Source organism: Quercus lobata, chromosome 4, assembly GCF_001633185.2.
Source record: "Quercus lobata isolate SW786 chromosome 4, ValleyOak3.0 Primary Assembly, whole genome shotgun sequence".
NCBI classification, from domain to species: domain Eukaryota; kingdom Viridiplantae; phylum Streptophyta; class Magnoliopsida; order Fagales; family Fagaceae; genus Quercus; species Quercus lobata.
Genome location: NC_044907.1, coordinates 48,701,553 through 48,720,765, shown reverse-complemented (window position 1 = coordinate 48,720,765; position 19,213 = coordinate 48,701,553). Strand labels below are relative to the sequence as shown.

The 19,213-nt window shown below is 35.7% G+C and overlaps 1 protein-coding gene across 3 annotated transcripts in view; it reads left to right on the top strand.

Moving 5' to 3' along the window:
- LOC115986785 (DENN domain and WD repeat-containing protein SCD1-like) overlaps positions 1–19,213 on the top strand; it is a 42,710-nt gene that overhangs the window by 6,704 nt on the left and 16,793 nt on the right. For 2 of the 3 annotated variants that reach the window (XM_031110090.1, XM_031110092.1), the window contains exons 7-22: positions 1,776–1,839; positions 2,098–2,211; positions 4,538–4,755; positions 5,879–5,933; positions 6,076–6,159; positions 6,395–6,593; positions 6,997–7,126; positions 7,242–7,305; positions 7,409–7,453; positions 14,013–14,088; positions 14,211–14,284; positions 14,397–14,447; positions 14,905–15,062; positions 17,031–17,078; positions 17,360–17,417; positions 17,538–17,621. In XM_031110090.1, coding sequence (XP_030965950.1) covers positions 1,776–1,839; positions 2,098–2,211; positions 4,538–4,755; positions 5,879–5,933; positions 6,076–6,159; positions 6,395–6,593; positions 6,997–7,126; positions 7,242–7,305; positions 7,409–7,453; positions 14,013–14,088; positions 14,211–14,284; positions 14,397–14,447; positions 14,905–15,062; positions 17,031–17,078; positions 17,360–17,417; positions 17,538–17,621 — 1,522 coding nt within the window. The remainder of the gene's footprint in view (positions 1–1,775; positions 1,840–2,097; positions 2,212–4,537; positions 4,756–5,878; positions 5,934–6,075; positions 6,160–6,394; positions 6,594–6,996; positions 7,127–7,241; positions 7,306–7,408; positions 7,454–14,012; positions 14,089–14,210; positions 14,285–14,396; positions 14,448–14,904; positions 15,063–17,030; positions 17,079–17,359; positions 17,418–17,537; positions 17,622–19,213) is intronic. The other variant, XM_031110091.1, reaches the window with a different exon arrangement.

Below are 19,213 nucleotides of genomic sequence, written 5' to 3'. Positions count from 1 at the left end.
AAAGATTAAGACAAAAACCTAAAAAGGAAGAGGAAATACCTGACAGAACTAAGATGAGAGCTAGATGAGGCCTTTGGACGAGATGGTAGAGGGGAGATTATGAAAAAGGTGAAGGGCAAGAAAGAGAATGTACTTATTTATAGGGCCCAGAAATGGGGTCAATGAAGCGACACCAACCATTCAGAAGAAGACGCGTTGCGGTCCCTTTGGAAAACGCAATCGACGTTACAGGTCAACCAACAAAGTTGTGACACATAGCCCAGATTCAAAAAAAAAAATTTTTTTTGGTCAGAACCACAAAGGTGCGCATTAAATCTCAATTATGTCTTTGGACGACCATTGGACGAGGGGGCAACTGATGGGATAGTGAAAATTACATCTCATGTTCGTCCATATGGTTCGTCCATGAGCCTTGAGCTAAATGTTCAAATAAATTGTCTATGAGCAAAAGGGTCGTCCATGGGCAAAGCACAAGGACGATCACATAACACTTGAGAAATCTTCAGGTGTAGACTTATTCATGTGTGTGGAGGATTCGAGCTACAATCTTGGAGCGGTTACCAAACCCAAGTTCGTTGCCACAAATTCCTCATTAGTACTTCAATTCCACCAGCGGTTGTAACTCCTATAGCCGTTGAGGAAGTTATGTTTGGACTCACTGATTTCCACGAATTTTGGGGAAGTTACAAGGCCAATAACCGCTCCAAGGTTCTCTATATAAGGACCGGTCTGAATCAAATCAAGGGAAGTGCATTTTGAGATTTTACTCCTTAATAAAGTTGGAACTCTATTCATGTGAGAAACTAACTTAGTCATTGGAGGGTATTTGGCCGGTTCACTCCGGTCCCCTTTATCTTTCTTTTCAATTTTAGGAAATGGTACATGCATACAAGTACAATCCAGTTTTCCATTTTGGCATGTATTGATAAGATTGACTAAATGCATTTAGATCATCAGCTTTTCCTTGATATCTTGTAAAAATAGTGTGAATTGCCATATGCGTTTAGTTATCCATTATGAATGCATTCATTTGAAGAGCAAGGGGTTTGCCTGTTAGGTTATATTGCCTGTCTGTGCTTGAAGATGCCAATATGTAGTGGCAATACAACTTATCAATTACAAACTATAGAGTATTTATAATACAATTTTGGTGTACGCCATATTTTGTTGAATATTTTCTTTTGTCCATGTTTGTTTAACATGGTTAATCAATATATGCAAGCGAATGATGGTTTTACCAATTAATATTTTCATTCATGTGGTACATTTGGTGGGAGTGAAATGCTAGAAGCTTCAAGGGATGTGAACTCTCGATCTTAAGTTGTTTTTCTTTAAATCGTTGTTAGATTGGTAGCTAGCTTTGGGTCCTTTTCCTTTACTTATCTCTTAGATAGGATGGATCATTGTACCTTGAAAGCTTGATTGTGTGCCCTCAGTAAACTTCCTGTATACTTGGGTTCTTTTTTTATTAATTAATAAAGTTTTGTTACTTATTAAAAAAAAAAAAATCATGTTTTCAGGTATTCTACTCTTTTTCTTGCCCCCTAAAAAGTATGTTATGCTTGTGTATCCTTGTGTTTGAATCATAGCAGCTATTTGTGCAGTATAGAATTAATGTCTATTTTGATTATAATTGTTTCTCATCACCTAATAAAGCACAGTTTTATGTCCAAATTGTATAATATTTTGTACTTAGCTTGACCAATTTCATTAATAAAAAATTAGATTGTTGTTATCATACCTATGTCAATAAGTTGTCCTCCTGTCTTTGCCAGGTACTCACTTTTAAGTCTTGTATCAGAGGCCATTTGTCATTTAATTTATCCATTTCGGTGGCAGGTAAGGTTTCATATTTTAAAGTCAACTTCTCTTTTGTTGGATTAGGAAACAATGTTTCCCTTACATATGCCTTGCAGATTTCTGCAATTCTGCCAGCATCATTTTTATTTTTTATTTTTTATGGTTATATTATTGATGGAAATGGCAGTTTTAACCTGTTATTCAGTTAATACAAGATAATCACATAACATACTGATACCTTTTTTGTGATTTTTATAAAGATTCTCATCTAATCTTGGTATGTTTGTTGTGCTGAAGCATGTCTACATTCCGTTACTATTTTTCAGTGGAGTCGACTATATTGATGCTCCTACGCCGTATATGATGGGCCTCCATTCAGGTGTTGATACATCTGGTTTGGCAATGGATGGCGTAAGTTGTTATATATAAACTTCAGTGTTTAATTTACCCTTGTGATTTCTTATTCATTACCATTTTCTGGTTTTTATCACTTGGTGTTCTACTTGAAGGTGGCAGTATATCTTCCCCTCCCCAATCCCCTCCCAAGAAACAGCCCACTTAATTTCGCTGCAGTAGGCAACACTTATTTAATCTCTCATTGGACTTATGGATTGTACATGATAAGTCAAAGAAAAAGAAAGATTTCACTTAAGTTCTTTCACTACTTTCCAAATAAGTTGTGCCATTGGGTAAACTGCAAGTACCCTTTTGAAGTTTCATCTATATGAATATTCTGTAAACAATAACTTCTCATATTAAGTGTTATTGATTTAATGGTCTATTTTGTCATATCTTAAAAGAACTTCCATAGTGTAGGTATTGCAACCTTAGGATTAGCAGAAAAAGAGGATTGAGACGCTAACAATTTACTAATTATCTCAAAAGCTTAAACTAATAGGAAATGGTGAATTTAATTTCATAACCGTAATTCTAACACTCCTTCTTATGTGAGGGCCCAAACTCCTCCTTAATAAGTGGAGCGTAACATGTGTGATTTTTAACATTTTAAATGGGAGGTAGAATGGAGTCAGGGATCAAACTCAAGCCCCCTTCCTCTAATACTATGATAAATTACTGATTGTCCCAAAAATTTAAGTTATTAGGAAATGGTAAATTACCGTTTCTAACACACTAAGAATTTGTGTTTTTTTTTTTTTTTTTTTTTTTTTGATTGGTAGATAATGGGGAGGGAAAGTGGGGTTCAAACATATAGATGTTGGTCTAGTTCCAAATTCCAACTTCCAAAATTTGAAGCGTTTTGTAGTAGTTCATTACTTCAATCTCTGCCCTTGGTTCTCTAGTTTAGTTGGTGGAGAGTGTTATTATTTTGTCAATCCATTCTCTAGATAGATGAGGGTCAATGACAAGTGTCTTTCTATATCCTTCAGCCTCTTTTTTGGCAATGATACGCCCTGACATATGCTTTCAGACTATTGTTTGTTAATCCATGTTTTTTATTTTTCAAACTAGTCATTGTGCATGCAAATGTGTGTGCAAAATGATAAATAAAAAAAGAAAAACACACACACACGCATATATATGTATGTATATGTATATATATATATATAAGATAATAACATTATAAAATAAAATAGAGAAGGGAAAAAAATTTTAAATGGAGAGAGGCCTTTTTTTGGGGGGGGGGGGGGGGTGAGTTGGTCTAAAAGGTATTGTTCTCTTGTTTTAAGAACCTTTACCTATTTCAGTTTCTGCTTTGGTGTTTTCTATTTCTGTTTCCTTTTTGGGTTTACATGCAGTTTTGGTCTTGCATGAGGGGGACAGTTGTTACTGTCTTTTTGTGTGTTTTATATACTCCTATACCATTTTGTTGGTCCGTTATAGGGGTTCCCATTTTTCAAGGAAGCACACATTTCAATGTATGAATTACCACAACTAGCTCTCATAAGTGATCTATACTACCCGTTTTGGTATAACATTTCAAAATTTCCTATAAGGAGTTGTTTAAGAAATTGATGACGGAAGCATGAAGACAATTTTATTTTAATCTAGTTTTGTCTAATCTTAGAAGTCAATTGTGTTTTACTATTGGTCCATTGAATGTTATTCTAGGTCTTGCCAAGAGCATTGTAACTCAATTAGCACGTCTTGGTGTTTCCAAATGAGATGTCTAGGGTTCAAATCCCTCCTCCCCTAACTATTGAATTATTGAAATGAATGTTATTCTAGGTCTTATTATCTAATTAGGTTAATAGTTTTTATTATTATTTAATTTCATAAAGTCAAGTGCGAGTTTTTTGTAATTCAAAAATTGGTCTTTGACCCAAGTCAATTAGGATTAGAGTTTTGTTATTCTAGTAGTCTATATAAGTGCACCATTGTACTCCAATGGAAATGAGTTTGCTTGATTAATAAAATTTTCTATTGAAAATTTTCTAATGGATTGGTGCCAATTCAAAGTACAAGTATAGTTTAGCATACTTTTAGCAAAAAGTTTTCAACAAAAAGCTAGATAAGTTGTTCCCAAACGGACACTATATTACTGACTTGTGTTTGATGGATTAAATTTTTGGGACTGGTGGTTTCTAGTATTACCTAGGATAGCTTTCGCAATTGTTAGTGAGGCATTGCTAAACAACATAATATGTGAGTTCTTGCTTAATATTTTTCTTGTTAGAATATTTTTTTCTTCATTACTATGAATGAAGATATTACCTATTGCTGCTCATGGTCTTTTGTTGGTTGCACTTGACATACTGTTATATGTTTCCCTTTATAGGTGGTTGTGGTAGACCTTGAGTATAATCGTATTACTACAACAGAGGACATTCCCCCTATTCCAGGGCCAGAATTAAGCTCTTTGCGTGGTGAAATCATGAAGTTATTGTATCCCAATGTTGTGGGTCTAGATCAGATGAAGGCTGATTTTTGCAATTTATCTGAGCAAACTATATGGGGCAACAAGCCTTGGGGAGAGGATCATGACCTTCAACTTAGGTGATACTTGGACGTCATGTGAAATATTTATGAAGTACTCTTGCTTTCCTAGAGCCAATTCAGTTTACTGCATTTAAATAAATATACTGTTTTGGATGGCTTTTGCATTCCTGTCTTTAGAAAATTATGATATGTGGTACACTTCAATTCTAGAGGGTGCTTTGTGTCCTAGTTTTCAACGGAACATGATTTAAAGTTTTTCATGCTTATTTATTCAGCAGAGAAAAGGGAGATTGTGTAACAATTACCTTAATTGAGTCACCATATTCCTGTTTTGGATCTATGCCTGCCGCCGAAATTCTAGCGTGATGGTTGTTCTTGAAGCCTAACTCTAGTTTAGGAGGCTGTCAAGTTACTCATTTCTATTCCTGGTTTAACTCTTAATTCTTCCAACACTATTTTGTGGTTGAAGTGGTAAATTTCTTGACAATTCTACTGTGTGAGCAAGTAGAGAATATGCATTTTCTAATGTTAAACTATCAATCTTATGTACACATGCAGCTATGTTGCATAAGGCTAACCTCACCATTTGCATTTTTAAGATATGATCTATATGAGAATTGGATTGTTGCATGTTTTTATATATTGGATCCATTACTCTATAGGCTTAGTGATTGTTAGCAGATGATACGGGAACTCCGCAGTTAGCATTAATTTCTTGGATATTATATTAAATGTATGCTTTATTGATTCTTGACTCAGTTCCCAATCTCAAACACTTGTCTGTTTGTTCTCACTTGTGAGTCAATGTTTTTGTTTTGTACTTGTCTACTTATTAAAAGAATTATTTGATTTTTCTTTTTTGATATTCCTATTTGAGTATGAGTGGATCTTCTAGGCAACTTGCATGTGCGCACTAGATATTCTGAATCTACAAACTGATCCATAGTGTGAGTTCTAAAGCAATGCCTTTTGTGGTTGAATTTTACATTATAAAACTCTCTAAGTAGTTTGTCTTTTTTAAGATCTATTATGCTTACTTTTCATTTTAACGTTACTAAGTATGCTTATCTTGTATGACCAGTGATGCTTTAATATGCCAATGTGAATTGCTTGATCATGTAAAAGCCTGCATTACTACATGAAAAATCTGATTTTATATTCTGTGAATGTTTATGTGCAGGCTAATATTCCTAAAGTTCTTTGCTTCACTTTTAAGTGGCTACCGTAATTTCATTGTATGAACTTTTATCTTATATCTTTTAATATGGATTTAGTTTTTAATCATTCATAGTCATTTCCCCTCTTTTTTTTTTTTTTTTTTTTTTTTTTTTTTTTTTTTTTTTTTTTTTTTTTGGGGAGTAAAATTATCTCTTTCAGGAAAATTCAGCAAACAATGCCTTCAACACTCAAGCATTTCTAAAGAAGCGCTCTCGGTCAACCAACCAACCACCTGAGCCCATGGTGATGTTATGTCATTCCACTCATCTTTATATTACATTTTCCAATTCATTTCATTGCTTTTTTTTTTTGGTTAATTATGAATGATGTTAAAAATTACTACTGTTATTATCATCATCATTATTTTTGGACTTTGTATAAATGACGTGAATTTTCTCTTTTGATTTGAAATTATTCCTCATTCCACTTTAAAATTTAGTGCCCTTGACTGTACTTTTCTCTTTGTTGGTTTTTACAGATAGCACAGTTTCTAGACTCGCATGGTTTCTTGGATTATCTGGAGAGAGGTCTGGGTTCTGGTGAAAATAATAATAACAATCTCCTTGACAAGTTACAAGATGCAATTGGAAGGGGTCAGAATCCTACTTCAATACTTCCCTCATCTTTGGTAGAGCCCGAGATTATAACAATATCAGATCCTGATGTAGGAATATCAGGTATATTTGATGTTTCTCTTTTTTGAGATTGCCAGTTATATACATCAATTATAAAAAGACAAAGATATTTCAAATTGGAGATTAGTGCCTCATTGCTTGTTTTGGTGCATTTGGTGTGAAAGGAATGCTAGAAACTTTGAGGGTTGTGAATGTTCTTTGCTGGAGATTAAGTCTTTTTTCTTAAACACTCTCTTTGAATGGAGTGTGGTCTTTTCTCATTTTTCTTGTTCTTCCTTTTCTTTTTTTCTTGACCGTTGTTCTTTTGTTTCTTGATTTGTGCCCCCATAGTAGATCCTCAATGTACTTGGTTTGGCAATCTTTTTATTATTAATAATATTTCCACGTTATTTATCAACAAAAAAAAAAAAAAAATTCATTTTTTTCATTTTCTTTGGTTCTCCTGGATCAGGTGCCAAATATACTTATGACAGGTTTCCTTCAAACATTAGAACAGAGGAGCAAGAGGAAAAGAGGAGGCAGATTCTTGCAGCAGCAAGTGGAGCTTTTGATATCTCTGAAAAGCATACTGCTAGGTATATATTTATTTGTGACAACTTTAAAATGTTCTGTTGGTTCCAGTGTTGTATACTTATTGTCATGCCTGTTAGAGAGTTAGTGCACCCCTCATTTTGTCTTTCTTTTTATCAGTTCACCTTCTATGATAGTGGGTAAGGATTCCAAAGCAGGAAGTCTCAGTCCAATGGAGAGGGCTGTAAGTTCTTTACACCATCACCAAGATGCCCTGATTGTTTTTTCTGTTTGAACTTTCAAATTGTCTTGAACTAAACTGACTATTTATTTATTTATTATTTCAGGCAGAAAGGGAACTCATGGTTTTGGACATAAAAGTTAAGCTGCAGGTGAGATCTTTTTATCATTTGTTTTGTCTACTTTGTCATGTTTCTCTATATAGTTTGACAAATCCACATTTTCAGTAGTATTTATATTGGAGATTTTCCATGTTAATTTCATATGTTACTGGTACTTTGAATTCACTGTGTGTATTGATTGATAAACATGCAGCAATTGTTGGTTGATGCTCAGAATTAAACATATTTTTATCCCATAAGCGTTTAATCGCTAACTTGCCCAGTTATCTTATTTCTGAACTTGACACTTACTGTTTAAAATGTTCATATGCTGGGCTTTGAAAGTCTACCTTTCTCAGTCATAATGGTATTGCTCATTTTCACCAGTGTAAATGAGATTTTACATCTAGCTTTGAGCTGCTATTTGTTCTATTTGTTAAATTTATAATGAGGATTTAATATCATGCATGTTTAGATATCTAATAATGGGGGAGCATTGACTAGCTAATGATGCTTGACTCTTGAAGCAAGATGAATATAAGTTGGATTATGCTATCCCTCCCACTATCATTTTGTTTTGATCACCACCACTCATGCAGTCCCACGTCCCATCCTTTATCTCCCTTGCACTGGCCCCATTCCCCACTGCCTCATGCTCATAATATCGAACCATTGGTGCTGATCATATCTTATCCCTTTTTTTTGAAGAATCTGCTGCTGCACATTCGTTTGGGGGCTTGCCACCTTGATGGTGTGGGTGGGTCATTTGAATCACCATCCACATGTCAAACCCCAAAGACCACTGGCCTTGACCCATGGCAAACCCTAGCAGGCATCAATGTCTCATGTTTCCAAACCCGGACCTGAACTTCACAAGCCCACATCCTCAAATTTACAGAATGAATCTCCACTCCACAACGTACGTCAAGAAACCCGTCGTCTTTATTTTATTTTATGAGTAACGAAAGTTTGTTAATAAAAAAAGAGAATACCCAGGTACACGGTGTCCTTGAGTAGCAGTACATCAATCTCTCAAATTACAATGCTCTAACATATCAAATAAATTAGAACAGGGAAGAGAGTTAAAAGCAGTATTCCAATCCAGAAAAGGGTGAAGAAGAGATTTAATCTTGAGTATGGACAATTCATTTCCCTCAAAGCATCTCACATTCCGTTCCCACCAAAGACACCACAAGGCAATGCGGCACAACACTCCAGAAAACTATATTTCGATGTTTGCCCAAAGGACCTTGCCAAGCTGAGAATAAATCAGTGACACTCTGTGGCATAACCCATAGAAGACCAAACAAATTCCACACCATTGTCCATAACTCAAAAGCTACGGGATAATGAAGAAAAAGATGATCCACTAACTCCCCACTTCTTTTGCACATATAGCACCAATCCACAACATTAACACCTTTATTCCATAAGTTGCAATGGTCAAAATTTTTCCTAAGGTTGTAGTCCAAGAAAAGAAAGCTACCCTAGGAGGAATCTTTGAACACCATATAGGATTCCATTGAAAAAGAATGCTAGGAGTCAAGGAAAGGGAGAAATAGTACTCACGCACCTTACAACCCTTAGTCTTTGCTGACTTCCAACAAAGTTTGTCATGTCCCTCACCCGTATGTGGCATAGAATATATTAGGTCCATAAAGACAGTCAAAGGTTCCAACTCCCAATCTTGGATTGCTGTAGAAAAAAGAATATCCCAATGCTGCATCTGGTTAGGAAAATGCATGACTTTTGCTATAGAAGACTCCTTATTATGACTAATGCTATAGGGTTAGTTTGGATTGAGGGGGAGGGGTAGTAAAGTAGAGTTGGTTGGAAATTGGTGCCTCCCTCAAACTAACCAATAAAGTTCTAGGAAGGTTTCTTGAAGGGTACAATCACCACACCGCAGATCATGCCAAAATTTTACTCTATTACCAACCCCTACATCAAATTGGATGAATTTAGAGAAAGTAGGCCAACCTTGTCTTATGGTTCTCTAAAGACTTAACACCATTGGTTCCAACACCTCTTTTGTACACCAGCCATATGGACAAATAACCCAAAAATTCTGTTGAAACCCACTATAAATTTCATTTAAAGCAAGCAACAACTTCAAAACACCACTAAATACACACCCACACTACCAATCATAGCCAATCCATGAATCCTTAGAAGATCTCACCAGTCAGCCACAACAAATCCCAACAGTGCACCACCACCTTGATGGTCTGCCTATTAGAATGTATGTAATATGTTCAATTGAGAGAGAGAGAGAGAGAGAGAGAGAGAGAGAGAGAGAGAGAGAGAGAGAGAGAGAGAGAGAGAGCAGGGGTGGCGGCAGTTCAAAAGATAAGGGGATTAAGGTTTTACTATTATGCATATATATAGCTTTAATACGTATTTTATTATGTTTATAAAAATTTAAAAACATAGAGGGTGGTGCAATTTAGAAGGGACGAAGACCTTTTCGTTTTGAGAATATGTGGCTTCAGGTGGAAGGTTTTGTGGGGAAGGTGGAAGATTGGTGGGATTCTTATCAATTCCAAGGTACACCTAGCTATAGAATGGCTATGAAATTAAAAGCCCTGAAGGTAGACTTGAAGAAGAGGAACGAATTGGAGTTTGGAAATGTGGTTGTAAAAAAAATACAACTTTGGAGTGATTTGAACGCTTCGGATGCAAAAGAGGAAGCAATAGTTTTATCAGAAAAGGAGAAGTTAGAGAAGGCAAGGCTTCAAACAGAATTTAAAAAAATCAGTCTTTTGGAAGAGATTAGTTGGAGGCAAAAATCAAGAATGCTCTACTTGAAGGAGGGGGATAGCAACACAAAGTTCTTTCATCAGATGGGTAACTCACATGGAAGGAACAATAAAATTACTAATCTCAAGGTTGACGGGGTCCTGACTTCTGATCAAAAAAGTATAGAGGATTGTATTATTCAGTTTTATAAAAATTTATTTACGGAACATAGAGTTTATCACCCACATCCGGATGTGTTGAATTTTCCTAAAATCTTTGATGACAAGGCTGGCTGGTTGGTGAGGCCTTTTGATGAAGCAGAAGTTTTTGGGGTAGTTAAAGATTTTGAGGGGGATAAAGCTCCTGGCCCAGATGGTTTCCCTATGGCATTTTTCCAAACTTGCTGGGATGTTATCAAAGCAGATCTCATGGAGATTTTTCAGGTTTTTTTTTTTTTTTTTAAGAGAGGTCAGTTCGAGAAAAGTTTAAATGCAACATTTTTCTCCTTGATTCCCAAAAAGTCAGATGCAGTAGAGGTGAAAGATTTTTGACCTGTTAGTTTGATTGGGGGGGGGGGGGGGTTTAGAAAATTATCGCTAAAGTATGGGCTAATAGGTTGAAAGAGGTGATTGAGGATGTTATTTCGGATTCTCAAAATGCCTTCATTAAAAATAGGTAGATTCTAGACTCATGTCTCATTGCAAATGAGTGTTTGTACAGTAGGCTGAGATTAGGAGTTCTAGGGGTGTTGTGCAAGTTGGATGTAGAGAAGGCTTATGATCATATGTGAAATGGGGTTTTCTAATGTATATGCTTGAGCGGTTTGGTTTCCCAAAAAATGGAGAAAATAGTTTTATTACTGTATTTCTATAGTTAAATTTTCAGTTTTGATTAATGGAGCTCCATGTGGTTTTTTTGAGAATTATAGAGGCTTACAACAAGGTGACCCTTTGTCTTCATTGTTATTTTTTGTTGTTATGGAGGCAGTTAGCAAAATGATGGATAAGGTAGTGACGGAAGGTCGATTTTCTGGATTTAGTGTGGGTACCTCCATAGGTAATCACTTACGGGTAACTCATCTTCTCTTTGCAGATGATACACATTGGTTACGTGCAATGCTAATATCGACTAGATGTTGTTTTTGTGCCTAATTTTGTCATGGCTTGAGAATGTATCAGGATTGAAAATTAATTTGGATAAGTCTAAACTAGTTCGTGTGGGAGTGGTTCCAAATGTTGAGATGCTAGTAGATGCATTAGGTTGTAAGCGGGGCTCACTTCCTATGAAATATTTAGGCCTTCCATTAGGTGCAAAATGGAAGATAGAGCAGTTTGGAATCCCATCATTGAGAAGATGGAAAGGAGGTTAGTGGGATGGGAAAAATTGTATCTATCCAAAGGGGGGAGACTTACTCTCATAAAAAGTACTTTATCCAATTTACCTACTTATCTCCTCTCCCTTTTCCCCATTTCAGTAGATACCGTATAGAACAACTTCAATGAAATTTTCTTTGGGGTGGTTTGGGAGATGACTCTAAATGTCACTTGGTGAATTGGTTCAAGGTATGCTCTCCTATCTAGTCTGGGGGTCTTATCAATTTGAAATTTGAGATTCTTTAATGAAGCGCTATTGGGAAAATGGTTGTGGAGATTTGATCATGAGAGAAGTTTTATGAAGACGGGTTATAAGGGTTAAATATGGAGTTGAGGAGGGAGATTGGTGCTCTAATTCTGATCCAAGCACCTATGGGGTGAGTTTATGGAAAACTATTAGTAGTGGTTGGTCTACTTTTTCTTGCTATATTTAGTTTCAGATTGGAGATGGGACTAGAGTGAAATTCTGGCATGATGTTTGGTGTGGGGATAATCATTTGAGTATGTGTTTTCCAGATTTATTTAGAATCAGTAATGATAAGGAGGCTTATGTGGCTGATCTCATGCAGTTTCCTAACGGGGTTCTTTCTATGAAGCACGGGTGCGTTTCTGGATTCGGGTGTGGGTGCGGGACTCGGCAATTTTTGAAAAAGTAAGGTGCGGGTGCAGCGGGGTGCGGTGATTAAAAAATTATTAAAAATATTTATATTTTCTATATATTTTTACTATTAAAATATTCTTAAAAAACACATTACTATGCCTTGATTCACAAAACAAAGAAAAAAGAAGACAAGAAACACAAAACAAAAAAGAAAACACAAAAGAAGCAACAAATCAATAAAATTGAGGAAGGACAGATTTAGGATGTTTGGGCCTCATTCAAAGCCGATTTTGGCTGTTCCGGCATGATTCAAGGCTGATTTCGACTTGTTTCGGTCATTTTAGTCCGTTTCGGCCGTTTCGATTGCCGGCCGGTACGACCTGATTCGGTGTGAATCGATGCCGAGTTAGTGCTGATAAAGCGGGGTCGGCATGAATCTGTGGAAAAAAAAAAAAAAAAAAAAGCTTAGACGTAGCACTGACGTGCGAGTAGCCGCGTCGGACACCACACCTTACGTTGGGCCACATCGGACTCCGGTGCGGCACCCTCCCAGCAGCGTCCGTGCTTCATAGCGTTCTTTGTTGGGACTTGGAATTCTTGCGAGAAATTCATGAAAGGAAATCGGATTCTTTGTATGTTTTTTGGGATGTTATATATGGACTATGGAGTCTCTTTGAGTGTTATTGGTGAGAATAAGATGTGTTGGACACCTGCTAATAGCAAGGGTTTTGAGATAAGCAGTTATTATCAGGCTTTGTTGGGTGTATGTACTTAGTCCTTCCCTTGGAGAAGTATTTGGAAGCAGAAGGTTCCTTCTAGAGTTGCGTTTTTTGTTTGGATTGTAGCTTTAGGAACTATCATGACTATTGATAATTTACATAAGAAGAAGGTGTTAATTCTATATTGGTGTTATATGTGCAAGAGGAATGGAGAATTGGTAGACCATCTTTTACTACATTGTCCTATTGTTTATGAGTTGTGGTTTATGGTGTTCACCTTGTTTGGTATCTATTGGGCGATGCCGAAGACTATGGTTAAGCTCCTTGCATGCTGGCAAGGAAATTTTGGTCATCATCATAATGGTGTTATTTGGATGGTTGTCTCTCATTATTTGGTGTGGTGCATTTGGCGGGAGAGAAACAACCAGTGTTTTGAAATTCTGAAAGGACTATAATTGATTTAAAAATTTTCTTCTTTAAAACTCTATTGGATTGGATGTCTATCATAGGAAGTCATTCTATTTTTTCGGTCTATGAATTGATGGATGCTTGTAATTTATGTATTTGATTATTTTGTTCCCTTGTTGTATACTTCCTGTATGCTTGGGCGACTCATTATTATGTCATTGAATAAAATTTTCTTTACTTATCAGAAAAAAAAAAAAAAAAAACCGTATTTCAAATTGCTGCCCCATCCCTTTGTCAGGTTGGGAATCCATGGGGTGGATACAAATTGCTGTCCCTACTCCCTACAACCATATAATAAATGGATAGGTTTTAAGGAAATGAACTTCCTCTGATTTTTTTGAGATGATATCCAGCTTCATGATTCCCTCCCCTCTCCCCCTTTCAAATAATTTTTCTGGTAAACAAGCAGAACCTTTGAATTTTTTTTCCCATTTTTACTTTGCTTTTCTGTATGAATGTGTGTGCACCCATGTGTTACAAGTGATCTAAGTGAAACCAATTGAATACATGGGTCTGAAAGAAATGTGACAAACTACATTGCTAATGTGAAGTATTTATACTGCTAGTCTAGTTCGTCTACATAGGCATAAAATGCATATTAATTCCTTTCTATTTAAGTTAAATGATATATTTTGGTGGAATTTTAGCTATTGTTGTTTTCATTGTCCTTCACACTTCTTGTTTTAAGTATTGTGGTTTTCTTTAAATAGGGTTTGTGGCTTCGTCTTCTGAAATTGGGAGCAACTGAAGACCCTCTTGCGTCTTTTGAATATGGCACAATTCTTGGTATGCATCTAGTAGAGTTCTACTCTCTCATTGACATTTTTAGGAAAAAATTTTACTTCTATCACTCACTAATTCAATCTGCTTTCATCCCATGACAATGTCTATTTGTTGGCTTTTTGTAGCTTTGATTGAATCTGATGCAGAGGGAATTGGCGGTAGCGGGTTTGTTGAATGTATTAGGGAGCATATACATTCAGTATGTAGCTTTAAAATGCATTGTTATTATTATTGCTATTTCAATTACCACTGCCACTACTATTACTATTTTGCAGCATAAGCTAACCTATGCACTGGATTTATGCTCTCAGGGGTGGAATTGTCAGCTGACTGAGGAACAGTTTATTGCAGTGAAAGAATTGGTATGTACCCGAGCAAGCATCATCGGTTATAAATTTTAAGAGTTAGAAAGCTCCATGTTGCATTGATTTTACTTTATGCTTTTATGATGATGTTTCATCATTTGATTTTTTTCAATTAGTTTTTTGATATCCTCTCAATTATGATTATATCAAGTTTTCAGAGTACAAGCAATCAAATTCCTCCGATTTTTTTCTTTAATTTAATTTTTGATAATTTTTTTAATTTTGAAAAGGTAAATTACACTAATAAAAAAATCTTATGAAAAGGTAAATTATCCAGATGCATCCCCAAATTTACATTATGCTTATGCACCAGTTCTCTCTCTCTCTCTCTCTCTCTCTCTCTCTCTCTGTCTTGTTTTCCTTTACTTCTGGTTTCCTCTATACACTTTCCATGGAATCTAAATGTTTGTGATAGTAAAATTTTTTCCTAAATTTAATTAATATGTTAATTCAGCTCAAAACGGCAATCAGTCGTGCAACATCTCAAAATGATGTGATGACCATTAGAGATGCCCTTGAAGTCTCTGCAGAAATGTATAAGAAAGATGCTAATAATGTTTCAGATTATATCCAACGCCACCTTATATCTCTGTCAATCTGGGAGGAGTTACGGTAAGTGTTGCAGACCATATTTTTAGAGTAATTTATTCATCACACTTCCCACCTTTTTGCCTGTTTACAAGTAGGACTTTGACATACTAACAATATTGATGCTATTTGCAAAATCTTATCCACACAGTGCGCAATTCAATTGGATGTGTGAATTTACTTTTTTCCCCATGTAATATTTTAAAAATTAAATGGAGATGAAATATTGTGCAAATAGCACTACAAATCAACGAAAATTACAACCACCCAGAAACTCAAGCAAATTAGAGAATGAATGACCACATATAGCAGCCATCCAATCATGATATTAAGAAATTTTGATGATGCGGATTGAATATATAAAAATAAACAAAGTATATAATAAGTTTGAAGCCTGAGAATGTATCCTGTTACTGATTAACCAATGTAGTGGAAATTCCTGTTCAGCCTAATATCTTTTTTTTTTTTTTGGGATAAGTAATAAAGTATTATTGATACCAAAAGGGGGTCACCCAACTATAGAGGGATTATACAATCTATCACATAAATTACATAAATCTATTAAGTCTGCAACAGAAATTAAAGAGTGACTCGATCTAGCTGACAACCAATCCAATAGGGTTCTAAAACAGAATAACTTAAGATCAAGGATAGTTCTTATTGTATCTTCAAAGCTTCCATTATATCTTTCCCTCCAAAGACACCACATCAAACAATGGGGTACAACCATCCATATATCACCTTTTCTACAGCAACCAAATCAACCCTGCCAACCAGCTAACAACTCAATAACAGACCTCGGCATAACCCAACACACTCCAAAACAAACCCACTACCATGGACCAAAAATCAGTGGCAATAGAGCAATGAAGTAACAACTGATCGATTGATTCCCCATCACATTGGCACGTATAATACCAATCTAAAATCCAAACCTTTTTCCTTAAATTATCAATCATCAAATTTTATCCCAAAGCTGCTGTTCATATAAAGAAAGCAACTCTAGGAGGAACTTTTGGTTTCCGAATGCTTTTCCAAGGGAATGACTGATCACTAGGACCAATCAAAAGACGATAGTAACCATGAACCTGAAATCTCTATTTCTTATCTGGCTTTCAATACATATTATTTCTTATTAAATCCCTTTGGCTGATTTATTATTTAATTTAACTTCATAAAACTTCTATTGTGCTTTGTTTTTTGCTAGCTACTGCCTTGAACCTAACTTGTTCACTGTTGATAGTAGAGATCATTGTTTCCTTAGTCACAGATTGTTCTAAATGGTGGGAGTGTTAGGTAGTTTTTTTTTTCTTTTCTTTTTTCTTTTTTCTTGAAAGTAATATGATTTATTAAAATCGAAACTCAAAAAGGTAATATGATTCCTCAAAAAAAGGGGCGCAACACTAGTACACAAGGGGTATACAAAGGAATGCCCAAAAAAATAAAAAAAGAGAAGGCATAATAAATGAAAGTAGTAAAAATGATTAATTGGAGCTTAGGGTGTCCGGGTACTTTAGAATGTATAAGGAATCGAGGTGCAATCATAAAGTTTTTAGGAATAAGAACTTCAGCTTTGCCAATTCAGGTTGGAGTCTTAGGGAGCTTAAGTTTGTAATGAAGTGCTATCTTTGGGACTGTATTAGTTCTTGTGCTTTGACATGTGGGAAGACTCATTATGCTTAGGAAGTAGGAAAGGCTATGGGTCAATCTTTGTCTATAATTAACTCCTTAAAGTACTCTTGTTTACTTGTTTGTGAAATGAGATGTTGAACTTGTGTGAGAAAAGGAGATAGTGTCCACTTCTCTTCACTACCCAATGTTTTCCTCCTCTGATTTTCCATAGTCAGGAATTTTTATTATCAGGATTGATCATGGTTAAAAATAGAGTTAAACCTTCTTTCACATTAAATAACCTTAAAATGTTTTGGGGTCTAATGAGTTTTTTACTAATTTAAATTTGGAATTTTCATGGCATTTATAATTCTTTTACAGGTTCTGGGAAGGATACTTTGAATATCTAATGGAGCAGTCTTCAAACAAGTAAGGATTTCGTACCTCTTTTACAGGTTCAGGCTTTTTTAAAAAAAAAAAAAAAAAAAAATTGTGGGACGCGTGTGCAGCTGCGTCCAAGCCACACCCTGCTTAAGATATAGGTGGATTCAAGAATCAAATCCTTTCAAGACAACGATGGAAAGAGTATTACTAAAATTCCAAATACTATCCACTGAAATTCTTTCTTTCTTTCGAATTTGATTTTACCCACAAAATAGTGATTGTGTGATGTAATTCCTTGATATTGCTTTTATCTGATTTTATCTCAGGTCAGCGAATTATGCATCTATTGTGGCAGTGCAGCTAATTATGGTGGCATCACACATGGTAGTGCATTCTCTTTATTCACTTATTTTATTCCTTTTTACCTTTTTCCATACCCTCACCATATACATATACATGAGTGACTTCTTTTGAGTTCTGAATTTCTTTTATTTCTTCATAAAGGCTGGGCTGGGACTTCCTGATACTAATGCTTGGTACATGATTGAAACAATAGCAGAGAAGAACAACATTGGATATAAGCAGTTTGTAAGTTACATTTCTTTTGGAGGCTGGGTTACATTTGAATGTTAAATTTTCTGATATTTGTGGCGTACTGATTTCCCTTTCCCCTGAGCGTATGTGTTTGTGATGAGGTATTCATCATGGCCAGACACCTTTATGTACTTGGGATTTCTTGTATTGTGTGATTTTATCTTTGTTGTTTTACTCAATTCTATAAGAATTAAGATGTTTCTGCAGGAAGAATAGATGTGGTGTAGGGAATGTCTGGAGATGCAACATAATGCATTGTATTTTAGTCAAAAATTGAAATGTAGGATGCTGATTGTTAGGGGTGGCAAAATAAGCCCAAACCCATTTGCCCGCCTAAACTCACCCACTCTAATTGAACCCAAACCCACTTGATTATTATTTGGGTTAAATGGACATCAACCCAATTAGACCCAATAATTATTGGGTTTTAACTAAAAACCCATTGAGACCCATTTAACCCAAAAACAATTAACCCAAATCCAACACAGCCCTTTCCATCCAAAATAAAAATTAAAAAAAAAAAAAAAAACTCAGCCCTACCCCTCTTTCAGCCTCTCTAATCATGTCACTAGGTTTTTCAAATTTTAAAATTTTCTTTCATTTTCTCAGCCTCCAATCACATATTCAAATTCCTAAACCCACCTAAGCAACCAACCCAGAAACACCAAAATCTTGCTTCACTCTCTCAACAATGGCGGAGTTAGTGACTAACAAGAGCTGCCATGGCTCGGCTATGCAGGCGCGACCAAGAGTGGGGTCCATGGGTTCTTCCAACTCCTGCGCATGGCTGGTGGTGATGAAGCGGAGGCGGAGGACAGCGAGGTTGGAGGAGAGTTGGGAGTCGGAGTCGGAACCATCGAAGAAGACGTTTTCTCTTACCCACACTCTTTCTTCTTCAATTTGTTTTTTCTAGGTTTTCCTTCTGCTCTAAGCGCCTTAAAATGACACCGTTTCATTCATTCTCTATTTGTGTGTGTGTGTGTATAAGCTTCTTGAAGATCTGAGGGTAAAAGGTTAAAATTTTCTTTTAACAATGTCCCTTTTATTTTTCTTCTTCCTATTTCAATTGGTTTAATGCTCTTTTTGGCAGTTGAGGAAATAGCTCGGAAGTTGGAATGAAAAGTATCTGCTTCCCTACCTTAGTAAAGGGATTCTCTTAGGCAATTGTTTTGTTTTCCACAATGTGTAAAAAGTTTTTTTTTTTTTTGGTGGAAGAGAAAGTGGTATCCTTGAAGAGAATTTGTTATTCCTTTGTTTGGTTGCTGAGAAAAAAAAGTACGGTAGTATAACGTTTTAGGTCGATTGGTCATAACGGAAGCTAAAAATTAAAACTTTACGAGTTTACAATTCATGCTTTTTTTTGTTTAATTGTGAATAATTTTTGAAGCAGAGAAGGATAAGGCTGGGTGGAGCTGTGAGATTTGAGTTTTTCAATTAAGGGCATTTTGGTAATTTTGATAATTGGGTGGGTTGGGGTTTACTCATAATAATTGAGTTGGGTTGGGTTTGGGTTAGAAGCAATTAGTTAAATGGTTTTTAATGAGTAACTGAGTTTTATATACCCAACCCAATTATGCTCACCCCAA